Source organism: Porites lutea, chromosome 7, assembly GCF_958299795.1.
Source record: "Porites lutea chromosome 7, jaPorLute2.1, whole genome shotgun sequence".
NCBI classification, from domain to species: Eukaryota; Metazoa; Cnidaria; class Anthozoa; order Scleractinia; family Poritidae; genus Porites; species Porites lutea.
In genome coordinates, this window is record NC_133207.1 from 13766822 (window position 1) to 13781043 (window position 14222).

Below are 14222 nucleotides of genomic sequence, written 5' to 3' on the forward strand. Positions count from 1 at the left end.
ACATCTTTTGTGTCATAGGGCATGACAAAACTTGTAATACGAGTGCGAAAATAAAGTAGAACCCCAATAACTAGAACTCGGATAACTCGAACTCCTTACTAACTCGAAGTAAGTCCAATTTGCCTTGGATTTCACCCTACTTTTCAGTCATATTTACTTGGATAACTCGAATTCCCTTCTAGCTCTAACTAATTCATTTCCCTTGATTCACTGAAGTTTACCTCGATAACTCGAATTCTGGTTCTTGTAACTCCACTCAGGTGCCAGCCCATTAGCTCTTCTTTTTGCCAAATCAGTAAAAACACTTAAACTAACACTGGTCAACACTACATAAATTTGATTTTAATTGGTGCAATGAACAGATCACATTTTATCATTAAAAAAAGCTAAAAAAACTGCCCAATTCAATTGGGCATTTTAATTTATTCACTTTATTTCATCAGAAACGGTAACATTATTATTATATTACCGTTTCTGATAAGATAAAGTGATTTTATTTACTTAACCCATGAACTACTACTATGCACTATACTATACTATGCACTATTACGCACTAATCCCATTGTCTTCTTTTGTTTTTACCACTTGCTTTTTTGCACTACTTGTTAGTATCTGTTTCATGATTCAAGTAAAATCACTCTATATTAATTTACCATAGCCCACTTTTGTTATATTAGAATTTTGTCATGACTCCGAGACTTTCTGGTCATTTTTCTATATTTGGTTTGGTTTTCTTTGTGCTCAAGTCTCTTCTGGGAATTGCGACACAATGGAGTCGTGACAAATTTGCAATTTCGACCCTAAAGCCTCGGAGTCATGACAAAATAGGCCATTTTACAGTTATGTATGGAAGCGAGGCTGAGGGTGACCTTGTTTTGATACAAACCTTCCTGCTTTATTATGTAAATCAAGTTATTCTTATGCTTACTAGTATTTTTCAAGAACAATTTCCATAACAAAGCAAAGAAGGTTTGTATCAAAACAAGGTCACCCTCACCCTCGCTTCCATCCAAAACTGTAAAATGGCCTATTCTAATACAACAAAAGTGGGCTATGGTAAATTTCCCAAATCTCCCCTATCGTCCCCGGCCTATGTTAGGTAATCCAAGACAAACTTGGATTCTGGATTCCACGAGCCGTTGATTCCGGGTTCATTGTCATATGAACTTGGGTTCGGGATTGGATTCCTTAAGATGAATTGCGGATTCCAAAGCCCACGATTCCAGATTCCACATGCCAAAAAAAATTACTTTGCATGCGGCAACTCTGACAATATCTTTCTGATTCAGCAACTGGATATGCCTATGCAATGAAAAGAGCAGGCACTGGAAACTGTGTCATCTGTTACTTTGGTGAAGGAACCGCAAGCGAAGGAGATGCCCATGCAGCATTCAATTTTGCTTCAACTCTGGAAGCACCTGTTGTTTTCTTCTGGTAAACTTTTAACATCGCTATAGTTAAAAAGGTTACACATAACTTGAGTTGTGAATTGAATTTTGGCTATCTAAACATGGACTATGCAGCTTTGAAGTCCGAGGCGTGTCACCGATAAGTTTCCTCAGTTGGTTGAGGAAGAGACGTTGAAAGAGACCGGGTTCGATTTTCGGTCGGACAAACAGTCAGGGTCTTAACTGAAATTATTGATAAAGAATGTGTTGCCTGACCCTAAGCGGGCGAAATGCTGATGGGTTAATGTTCCAGTGTCGTTAGACAAGGACTAAAAACCGCAGGCTCCCTTTTAAATCACCCTCAGTGATTTGGCCTTTGTGGGACTTAAGGGACTGGTCAAAAAGTATGGGGGGGGTGGGCCGGAGCAGAGAGGGGGTGGGTCATGAGGTTTTGAGCCTTGTGTAAGGGGTGGGTCGTGCAATTTGCAGCTACCCTTGGGGGGTGGGTCACCCTATTTTATTACATAGATAAGCACTAACTGCACTAACGAGACAGTTGACCACACTTGTTTTATAAAACACAGCCAGCTGGAATTATTGCTAAAATACTCACAAACCTGTTGTGCGAGAAAATGCAACGGGTGACAGACCGCACATCCCGTGAACCCTTTGTTAACCTTTTTTTTTTTTGGCTCTAACGAGCATGTCCTTTAATGAATTTCCTTTTTTGTAAGGAAATGATGGTGGTTCTTTAAAAATTTATTAAAGTTATGGTTGGCTTTGTATAAGATTCCATTTTTATTATTTAAGCTTCCTTTTTAGTAGACACTGAGGGTTGGTATTGTGTCACAAATCGCAATAAATCTTTTTCCTCCTTGTAGGTTTTGTTTTAGGAGTTTAGACTCGTTTTTGTGAATTTTATTTCTGATAGTAGGTCTTCTATCAAAGTTTGTGGGTAGCCTCCGTCCATCAAGCGTTTTTTGAATTATTTTCCTCAAAGGTTGTTTCTGAGGAGTTTTTTCGTAGGATTCTCAAGGCTTCTCCTTTGACAAATCCTTTTTTAACACTTGGAGGGTGACACGAGGTGAAATGTGTGTGCAAGAAGGTTTCCGTTCATTTAAAATGTGTCTTTGCGTCAAGGATAGATTTTTCTTGAATTTTGTGCCTTTGTATACAACCGTGTCTAAAAACGCTGCATCTCAATGTCAAATGTTTCGGCCATGAATTTAACAGTTGGGTGATGTAAGTTTGCTTGTTCAATGAAGGCTTCGATGTCTGGTTTACTCATGTCCCATAGGGAAAAGACATCGTGTATGTAGCATTTCCAAACTGTTGTTCTAAAGACAGTTTTGCTTAGAGTTGTTGTTTCAATATAAGTCATGAAAATATTGGCAAAGGAATCAAAACTGCTGTCTTTGTGGCCATTACAGTTCCATGGTTTTGTAGGTAGTGCTTTCCATTGAAGTGGAAGAAATTTTCTTTGAGGATTATTCGAAGAATTTCCAGCAAGTAATGTGAAGAAATGGGTTGTCTTTGTAGAAATTTTCATATACGTTGTGACAGACAATTTCAATATACCCTCGTTTTGCTGTATATTTGTGTCAAGACTCATAACGTCCATCGAAACAAGAAATGTTCGGTTTTTCACATTTGTCTTTTCAGTGAAAGGTATGATTTCTGTGATTTTGATATTGGTTGTAGCAGTGTATCAACAAATTTTGTCAAGCACAGAACAAGGTTAGGCCATCCTCTTTTTTTTCTCCGTTAACCGTCGTCCGACCAACCCAAATTTTTGGCATTTGTAAAAAAAAAGTAACGACATAGTTACACCATTTTTCACTTGAAATAATTCTTTTAGTCTGAAAAATGAGCATAGTAACAGCACAGAGAAAAACAAGAACAAAAACATGAACATTTTTCACAGTATATTTTACATTTTTTTAATCCAAATATGTGAATGGTAACTTTTAACGTCGTCCTGGGGTACCAGGGCCCACTATTCCGAGACTTCTTGTGATTTTTTTTAAAGTTTTTTTTTTTTTCAATCCGACCGACCGACCCAATATCAGGAAACGCATTCGACGGTAAACGAAGAGAAAAAAGGGGATGGCCTTATAGAAAACCAAACATCCATGTTTTAACTAGGGGGTGGGTCATGCAATTTCCAACCTTGCTTTAGGGGTGGGTCAGTCATTTTTGTACCGAAGGGAGGGGGTGGGTCATGTGTTTTTTATCAACCACATTTCCAAATGCTCCGGCCCACCCCCCCCCCCCCCTTTACTTTTTGACCAGTCCCTAAAATGACCCATTTTACTGTTCATAAAGAGTACAGGACGTAGACTACGGTGGTGACCAGCCTTTTATGAGAACATGGCAAGAAAATAAAATTGAGTTGAGTTGAGTCATTGATCTGCAACCATCAGATTTCATCCACGCACTGTTCACAACCTCTTTGACAAACTGACTTTGCTCATTACTTAGAATGTTGGAGTTAAATTTAAAATGGACTTATAGCACCCATCATTTATCTTACCGAGCTTGTGAGGCAATAAACAGTCTCACCTTTCAGGCCACGTTTAAACAGTTTGGTCTTTTGTGTTTTATCTTTTTGATTGAATTGTCTTCACTGAGCAGCATTTCTCTTTGTATCAACAGTCGTAACAATGGCTATGCAATATCTACTCCTACGGATGAGCAATACAGAGGAGATGGAATAGGTTAGTGAACCTTACGCTAGAAGTACAAAAGTAAAAGGTCATTGTAGGCTTTTGGAACGATCGTGTTGTGCAAATTTGTGGGTGGAAATCTTAAGCCAGAATTTTAGGTGTCTGTCATCTTCGACTGCGGAATCTAATGAAAAGTGTTCGTTTGATACAAGAATGTAACAATAGACATGACCACTGCATCCACTTTTCAGGAATCTGCGTCCGCTTAATAGAGGTGCCCCTTTATAAAGTAAATAAGGAGAATAAATGGATTGCTCAATAGAGGGTGCCCGTTTAATACAGATTTCACTGTGTTCACATTAACCTTTTACCTCCAAGAGTTGACAAAGTTTACAAACATTTCAGGAATTTCAAATTTCATCTAGTATAATGACGGAAAAATACTGTCATTTGAATGGTCACACCATGGATTTCGTCCAAGGACTCAAAAGTTGGAACCACCTTATAAGACTCAATCATTCACTCTGGGAGTGAAAAGGAAAGAGTAATTTAAAAGATTGCGGCAAACATCACATTCCAGTGTTTCATGAGCTATGAAGTAGCTTGCTAGCAAGCCCTCAGGGGCGCTCTGGCGGTGGGGCGGGAAAAAAGAAGGAGAACTTGCAACTACGTCTCTGGAATTTGAATAGCTGTAGCCTACGTGTAGCGGCACCCTCCCCCGACGAAGGAAAAACGGGGGAGGCGGAGGGTGCGGCTACACGTAGGCTAGAATAGCTGCAATGAAAAGGTCGATGCGAAATGCTGATTGGCGGAGATGACATTAGTCATGACATCATTACCCTTGGAAGGTGTTTTTCAATGTTTGTTTACATTCGCGCTCGTTTCCGCTTCGCGCTCAGTCGATGGGGGGCCACAGGAGAATTGGAGGTAGAATTCAAATTACAGAGACGTAGTTGCATGTTCTCCTTCCTTTTCCTGCCCTGCCGCCAGAGCGCCCCTGAGAGCTTGCTCGCAGGCTAGCTGTAAGGTGTATTAGTCTGCAGGATAAGCATATTGTATTCTTTATTTTAAGCTGGGCGTGGCAGGGGCTATGGGATGATGACAATTCGTGTGGATGGCAATGATGTCTTCGCAGTTTATAACGTCACCAAAGCAGCACGTGATGTTGCAGTAAATCAAGAAAGACCTGTTTTAATTGAAGCCATGACTTACAGGTAAGATAAAGAAGTCGTTAAATTACTCGGATTACAGGGTGGTCATTACCATCTCTTCCAAATGGCTTTTCTACATACTGTTGAAAACTGTCAGAGGGAGGAATGAATTTTTTGAAAGTCTTAAGAATAGTTGTTTTAAGAGAAAATTCTGGGCATCTAAGGATAAAGCAAATTGCGAAGTTTACTATTCAGTGTATTCCTTCGGAATGATTCGGAACAAGATTGGTGGTCCGAGGTCACTGGGATCATGGTGTATTGAAGGCTCCGATGGATCCACTCTGGGCGGGGATTCATCGCTTCCTTTTATCCGGCGATGTTCGTGATGTAGATCTCCCTAAAGGAACACACCCTTTAAGGGCATGTGGTTTTGTAGTGTACCTTAGGTGCCGATTGATACCTCAGGTGCGGTGCCGTTAGAACAACAAAATGGCTTGTGTTTTGTGGTTTAATAACGTCGTTAAACTTTCTAACAACCGAGAGAGGCCTTGCTTTTCCGTGGTTTATTAATATTTACTCTATTAAAAATGTTGTATGTGAGACAGAAGTTTCAATGGCACGAAGTATATACGCCAATAGCTAAAACGTATGATTCAGATGTAGCTAGTACAACCTAAACAGTCAAAAATGTCTCCATCTCTCCCAACTAACCTTATTCAAGTTCTATATCGTTTTTAGTCATATAAATACAATGACGGCAAGCCGGAGCTGATTTATAAGATTAATAAACTTGAAAATTTTTCAATGACTTGTGCTGAAATTAAAATCAGAAGCAACTGATTCGTCCTATTTATATAACGAGTAGAAAAAACGGGAATAACCACTCTACACTGTACTTTTCATGTCGGCTTTTAAAAGCAGGAGTAATCCGTTCGTGCTGTACCACTTAGGTTGAATTTAAAATCGGGAGTAAATGGTTCGCACTGTGCTACATAGGTCGACCGAAAAATACAAGGGAGTAACGGCCGACTCATGTCGGCTTTTAAAAGCAGGAGTAATCGGTTCCTGCTATACTACTTATGATGAATTTAAAATCAGGAGTGAATGTCGTTTCGACATATGTCGACTTGAGACTCGCAAATTACTCCTCTTGCCGGCTTTTAAAAGCAGGAGTTATCGGCTCACGCTATACTACTTATGTTAAAATTTAAAATTGGTAGTAAACGGTTCGCACTATAATTACATATATCGACTAAGAAAAGAAGGGCAGTAACCGCCGACTAGCGCTACACTAATGTCAGCTTATAAAACAGGAGTAATATTTCCCTCTATACTACTTTGTCGGCTTCTAAATCAAAATTACTCAAAATCTCTTCTCCAGGATTGGTGATCACAGCACTATGGCGAGTGACGATAAAGCAATGCACCGCTCATCAAAGGAAGTCGATTACTGGCAAAAAGAGCTTAATCCGATCGTGAGGCTTAGGTAAGTAAACAAAAGGTTATCAAAGTTCCTGGCGTCAAAACTGTATTGTGTACTTTCTTAGACTTCTAACCAATGGGTTGCAAACAAAATCGAGGGCTGAAGAGTTTTTGGTCATTCTCGATCATGAAAGATCATGCATCGTGTGTCATTGACGGGCACGCAAACCTAACAATTTGAGAAGCGGTCATTTTTCAAAGTCCCAGAAATCTTATTTGTTGCATTAACTTAATATACGTTGTAATTGACCCTAAATAGGAGGGAATCACTTAAACTGTGCCTTGCAAGCCACAGTTTGTTCTTACAAAAAGGGTCCCCGGGTTCCTGTTTGTAATCAGCAATTCTTTATTATTGAAGGGGGCCCCCCGTCTTGATGGGGTAGGGGCGGTTACCATTTCCAACTTCCCAGAATGATCACTGTTTTAAATAGTCTTCACCTCTGTAAAATGGTATCGTGATCAAGAGGTACCACGCCAATTCACCAAATGCACTTTGGATGTCTTAAGGGACAGTAATTTTTTTTGGTTGGCTCAAGTAGAGGTAGAAAACGTTTTGAGTTTAATTCGTCTTTTGACTGATCCGTTCTCTTATCATCGTTGTTTCTTCTTGAGTTTACTTTAACACTACTCAACCCTGGTGTATTAAGCTATCAGCCCGCCATTTCCAAAGAGTAGTGGCTTGATATAGCATTGACATGATATATCTATCAGGATTTCTCGGGTCTATAACAAATGACAAAGCTCAAATATTACTTCATTTACTTCTAGACGATACATGGAGAACAAAAACTGGTGGAACAATGAAGTGGAAGAGGAGTGGAAGCGAGATTCTCTTCAACAAGTCATGCAAGCACTCGCAAGAGCTGATAAAGCATTAAAACCGCCTGTGAAAGACATGTTTACTGATGTGTATGACAAACCACCCCCTCGCTTGCAAAAACAACATCAGGAATGCATGGACCATATCGCAAAATACCCGCATGAATATCCCACTGAGCTATATCTGCAAGATAACTAGATTACCATAGGCCATTTAGGAGACCGGAAAGCGAATTTGAGAGATTGCAAAGGGGATAATCCGAACGCGTAACGGTTCGTACATTAGCATATAGTCGAGGGGTAAACTCCCACAGTAGGACCACAAGTTTACTAGTTTCTGTAACTATTCCGTGCTACCCTCTTTAAATAAAGTGTATTATTATTATTATTATTTATAATTGTTATTAGTAGTTTTTAGATAGTCATTTTACGACAATTTCTCTTTCGTACACAAGAAGAATGTACATAGGGTATATATTTTAATATTCCTATTCTTGAATCTGTAAATAGTCTATTTTTTTGAATCTATGAATAAAGTTATTTTATAGTAGTAGTAGTAGTAGTAGTAGTAGTAGTAGTAGTAGTAGTAGTAGTAGTAGTAGTAGTAGTAGTAGTAGTAGTAGTAGTAGTAGTAGTAGTAGTAGTAGTAGTAGTAGTAGTAGTAGTAGTAGTAGTAGTAGTAGTACTAGTAGTAGTAGTAGTAGTACTAGTAGTAGTAGTAGTAGTACTAGTAGTAGTAGTAGTAGTAGTAAAATTTGAAATTCAAGGGCTCTAGACTGGAAATGCATCTGAAACTAAGTATCCTTTAATAATATGGATACCCAAATTTTTCAGTTATTATAAATTATTGCTCTCTAGTTCCTTCGATTGGAAATTAAAAGGTAAACAGCTAAATTGATCTGTTTTCAAACTATTTACAATGGAATAAATCATACTGAACGATGTCCGTGGTTTTAAAATAGCTGCACCTATCATCTAAGGTGCTTTCCAACTGTCCAAAAACGTTTTCTGGACATTTTCAGTGTTCCATTTTGTCCTTGTGGAAGACCGTCTGCCGGTTTCTTGTTGACTTTTTCATTCTTTGATCTTAAAATCATAGCTCTCGAATTGTTTCATGTATTTACAGGATTTATCAGCATTGGAAGCATCGAAAAATATGTAAATGAAGTTATTTTTATGTAACAAAACATGAATGGGACCATTTCAAATAAAACGGAGGAAATAAATTGGTCTCCACCATGAAAAAAAAAGATCCTTCTCCTCCCTCCCCAGCCCTAGCTGTAGTCCCTGCATTTCTGAGCCTAAACACCCTCACTTCCAGATTGAGGCCAAATTCAATTCCTTTTATACAAAAATAAGTTTCCTTTTATTTTAATTTGCTCTGGATGTTATTGTTGCAATCCAAAGCGTCAAGCATGCAGGACCAACCAGGGTAAAATTAATTACCAAGAAATCGAATGACCTAAAAAGTAAATGGGAGTCATTTTCTGTGAATCCTCAAAATCTTGCAATAGAATGCACAAAGTAAAATCTAGATGTTAAATGCGTGCGTCTTTACTTGCAAACAGAAGCCTTAATGATACAGAGCTGTCTCGCAGGCTTCGTCAAAGATGGTGGACTGGCATTTAACAGGTCACGTGCAATGTAGAATGGGATGGGTACTATCGAGCGGGGTTCTTTTTTTCACCCTTTCTCTCGTAAATTCAAAAAGAGGCTTGGGCAGCTGAGGAATGGCCCAATAAAACTTGACCAGCTGTCTGACCGTGTTGATTCGCGTGGAATGATCAGGTTCACTTGGAACGGTGGTCATGCCACAAGACTTGATCACAATCAACATCTTACGAGGACAAATTAAAGTTAAAACAAGAGGATGGCTAAGTCTCGAGATATCCCATTCATAACTTAACATCTCGCTTACTTGTCTTTTATTAGGTTTATTAGGGTCGGAAAAATTTAACTATGTACCTCTTTCATCAAGAAACTAGGCCCCCCTGCTTTTTCGACCTGTTGTTATTGTTATTCCTTCAATCTTAAAGTATATTTGAGCTTTTGAATAGTAAAAGTTTCTGCGATGCACCTTATTTTAATAATGCAAATAACGTTGTAGCTGTTGTTGCTTTCCTTTCCACCAGTGCCAGTCTCCCCTCTCTACGCCCCCTTTCTAAATCCTGTCTAATCTGGTACCCAAATCTCATTCTGTCTTACGCTGAAAAGTGACATCTCCCTTTCTCTTCGCCGTGGGAGATCTGGGTACGAGATTAAATCCTTTCCAACCCCTGTAGCTTTGCGTTCTCAAATTTGGAAGCGCACAACCAAAAAGCAAAGTATCTAAAGAATCAACCAAAGGGATAAAATAGTTCTGAGGGTATTTCGGTCGAACAGCAGAGGCATTAAAATTAGAGACGGCGTGATCGCATCCAACCTCGTACGTAAATACAGTTCTTTAGGCGCCTCGTTTCGATTTTAATTTTAATCCGGCCGGAAACGTTTTCCAAGTGCAAACAAAAAAAATGCAGTCAAAGCGACAAAAATGATTTGATTTCTTTTATTGCGATATACTGAGTCACCACAACACATTTTCCCTTAACCCGTCAGAGACGGTATCGAACGCCTTCAAATGATATACCATCCTATCCAACTAAGGTAATCTCAGCAGTTAAAACTTAATTTTCACAGCAAAGCAAAACACTGAATAATAATGTTCTATTTATCGACTCAAAGAGATTTTACGTAATATATAGATTTAGACAGGGCAAAAAGCGAAGCTCCCAGTAATAAATTTATAATTTAAATCAAACAATAAACTTGTAATCCACAAATCAGTTAACTTGAGGGCACATATGTGACTTTTTAGGGAAAGCTAAGGCTAAGTGATTTTAGAGTGAAAAAAATCTTGCATCGAGTTGATAGCCTTATATGTACACCCAAAAAAATAGCAATCATCTTCGATCACATTTAAGAGCCATGATGGCTCTTGATCACAGTAGATTAGGCCTGGAAAACGAATTGTTGGAAAACAAATCAGGCCCAATTTTTGGCGTTCGACAAGTCTACTTAACAAAATCTTGCCAACAAATCTGGGTGCGTGTAAACCAACATTTCATACTTTTTATACATCACATCTGAGGTGAAACAGTAATACGAGGCGCTGTTCTTATCATACAGACCTCAGACAAAATGCAGTATTTCACAATTTTTCAAGACAAATATTCAGAACCATCGAAGCACACGTGGGCTTTTAGCAAAACCGTTCAAAAAATTTCAAAAAACCCCTATACGGCCAGCCGGTTCTCACTTTTGGCAAGCGCCAAATTTTCAGTAAGCATTAAAAGAGTTACGCTTCAACGTAATAAAGAATTTATTGTGTTTGTTTTTTATTCAATGGTTTTAAAACGATGTGTAATCTTAAAAAGCGTTTGATACGCGCGCATTTTGAGTACTCCTGCAAGCGACGTTTATGAACGACTGAATACAAACGGCAAAGCTTGCCTAGTCCTTAGGCCTCATTTTTCCTCGCGGCCAAAGCGTTTCGGGTCACGTAGTCCATGCGAAGGCTTAAGCAAAGACGTTTTTGAGGGACGCACGTCAACCGGAAGTGAGCCTTTCTCCCTTTTTATATGCCTTGACGCTAACAAATTTGTATTGCTAAGTTTCTTTTCTCTTATGAAGAGGATTTATCCGAGAGTTTCAAACAAGCCACTGCCTAATAATGCAAAAGGTCCACTTCCGGTTGACGTCCGTCCCTAATAAATGTGAGGCGTTTCCCGCCCGTTCGCCTCGGATACGTCACCGACACGAATTGACCGAGAGGGACTGGGAAAACGCCGTACAGGGACTAGGTAACTAACAATCAATAAAAGAAATATAATTCGGTGAAACATTTACAGAGACAAAAATTTTCATTCACGAAGACAAGTATTAAAGCGTCTCTAAAAATCCTAAGTCTTTAAGCTTAAGCTTAAAGCTTTTAAACGGCTTACCGGTGTTTACTGTTTTCAAAGATGAACTCGAGGCAAGAAAATCGCTCAAAGCTTTCTTTCTACAGCCAAAATTATAACCAAATACTCTCCGGAACATTTTTTCTTTCTATTTGCGGAGAGAAAATATCGACTAAAGGTTTTTTAAAGTTCTGTAAGCTTATATCAAACCTCATACTAGGTCAGATTATCGTCTCAGATCTTAATACAAACGTGCATAAACTAGCCTCATAAACTGCGCTCGACTTCATGAAATTAGATATAAAAAAACAAACACAATAATTACTCAGGCTTACCATTCGAGATGTAGCTCCTGAAAGCTATCAAGTAAGGCCAGAATCGCTTGAGGGACTTTTCAACCCGCATCCAGCAAGGTGAAAAATGAAAACGATGCCATCCGAAAACGGATTTCTAACTTTGACAAGCGGCGCATTTCTCAACGAAAAATTCAATAAACAAACCAGCCATGAATAACAGAAGACTGTTGATAGCAGCTGTATTTCATTTTATGCATCCAGTCGGAAAAGACAGTAAAAAAAAATCAAATCATTTTCTCGGACAATTTTCTGTGATATTTATAGAGCATCGAATCAGCAACTTGTTGACAAAAAGAATTAAACTGAATTTACTTTATAAGCTTTCATATTTGAATTGAAATTTTGCACTAACCCTGGGTTATCTTAACCCAGCTTTGAACAACTTGGCCCAGAGCATAAAAATTGGACGTAGAGCGTGACCAACGCGTGACCATGGTAACAAAAGGTCTTCCCCGCCTGTGTTTTTAAATAACTGGCTGAATTTTCGTGTCCGAGGTAAGTTTGAAATCAAAATCTTAATAGTGCTGGGCCATGTGACATAAACCCGACATATTTCATATAAATTTTTAAAAAAACAAACTTGAGCCTGCGATCATTTGAAAACTAGTAACTTGTCAGCGGATAACTTCAAAAACTACTCGACCTCGATGGGTCGACACCTGAGCCCGCGATACGGTCAGGTGATACTGGTCAGCGGTTACCCTGTTTTGACAGCTGTCAATTGATCACAACATTGATGTGCAATCAGTTTTCTCCTGGGCTCCCAAACTAGCTAGAAAGTGTGAGAGTAAGCATTGGTATGCCTGTGGTGCGGACGGACGGTCGTTCGTTTGGTGTACGGTCACGTGAAAACCAAAATTTCTGGGATGGGTAGATTTACCTAGCTATTAATACCTAGCTATTGCGCGCGCGCGTGGAGCTCCGCTAATAATTTTTTTCTAGCCATGAAAAGAGATTATTGGGAGTAACCGAAGCGCTCTTTAATTATTATAAATTATTACTTTATCTAAACTATAATTGGACATTTTTTTTCGTATGCAATACCACTGCACACAAAATTCGGCTAAGAGTGTGTAACAGGGCATTGAACGATCTGTAAACTCAACACCAAAATCCGTGGTAAAATAAAGAAAGACACAAATTCAACAAATAGTTTATTTAGTGAAGATGGGTGTTTAGGTGACACAGTATTTTTGTAGGACACCGTCCTTCTTTGAAACTCCGATAAGTAAACAGCTTGGTCTTGACTGTTAATCCACTACACCTCAATTCAATTTTCACTTTAAAATTATTTTGTTGCGTTTGGGATGAGTAACACGTGACATTGACTTAATCGAATTTCAGCCCTCAATTCTGCATTTTTTTTTTTCTGGAAAAGCTCTACGACAAGTATACTTCAATGTCAAAAAATGCAGTTTTATGGTATTCAAATCACACAAGAAACAGTTAAAACAAATTTGACTTTTAAGTTAAGTAACCAAGTAATCCAAACAGTAGATAAGACGAAGTTCCTTGGAATAGTAATTGACCAGCACCTAACATGGAAAAGTCATATTGAATTCATTACATCAAAAATCTCTAGTGCTATAGGAATTCATTGTAGAATTCTTTATCTATCAGCCACTATTGAAAATGTTATATAAATAGTTTGGTTTACCTGTATCTTCGTTAAGGTAATGTTGTTTGGGCAAACAACTATCCCACAAGACCTGACAAATTTTTAGGCGTTAAAATTGACTACTTTCTTATTAGCTGTTTTTGCTTCCATCTTAGGTTAAAATCACTTTCTGAATAATTAAATGATTTCTGCTCAGAAATACTCATGTCCACAACCATTTTACAAGAAACTCCATATAACTATGCCATTTTATAGTGCCCGCTTTCCGATCGACAACGTTAAAAACCCCGTCAATACGGGCATTGAAGAGGCCATAGAAAGTGTCTGTATTACCAGGTTATTAGTATTAAGCGGGTCACGTTATTTAAATTTATAAAAATACTCCTTTCATTTGAACAAAATACTAACGAAATTAAAGAGCAAGTGTAGAGCACATTAACATTGTCAAATCAAACATCTCTAACTGTCACAGAGACGTCATTCCTACGACTAAATCCACAGAAACACTCAAAAATCTCTGGCCTATTACTAAAAGAGAACAATTCATCCCATCCGGTGTGCTGTTGTGTGCTGCGAGATCGACATGCTGTGGTGACCAACCGAAGGCTTTTTCACCTTCAAAATAAACCGCAAAACAGTCTGTTCGATGGGCAAGATTCAAGTGTCCGTTGTTTGCATTAACGAGTGTCTGTATAAAGCGGGTCAAATTTAGAGAAAACGTAAGGGCTTTTCTTTCCCCACGGACAAAAAAAAAACTGTCCGTCCATAATAACCAGGTGTCCGTAAAGCGGGATTCAATTGTAC

General features: G+C 38.7%; 1 protein-coding gene across 1 annotated transcript in view; it reads left to right on the forward strand.

Moving 5' to 3' along the window:
* LOC140943419 (2-oxoisovalerate dehydrogenase subunit alpha, mitochondrial-like) overlaps nucleotides 1-7816 on the forward strand; it is a 20513-nt gene extending 12697 nt beyond the window's left edge. Inside the window, exons 4-8 of the mRNA XM_073392502.1 lie at nucleotides 1290-1434; nucleotides 4044-4105; nucleotides 5127-5268; nucleotides 6587-6691; nucleotides 7456-7816. Of these exons, the coding sequence (XP_073248603.1) occupies nucleotides 1290-1434; nucleotides 4044-4105; nucleotides 5127-5268; nucleotides 6587-6691; nucleotides 7456-7705 (704 nt within the window). The 3' untranslated portion in view covers nucleotides 7706-7816. The remainder of the gene's footprint in view (nucleotides 1-1289; nucleotides 1435-4043; nucleotides 4106-5126; nucleotides 5269-6586; nucleotides 6692-7455) is intronic.
* Nucleotides 7817-14222: the final 6406 nt, after the last annotated feature.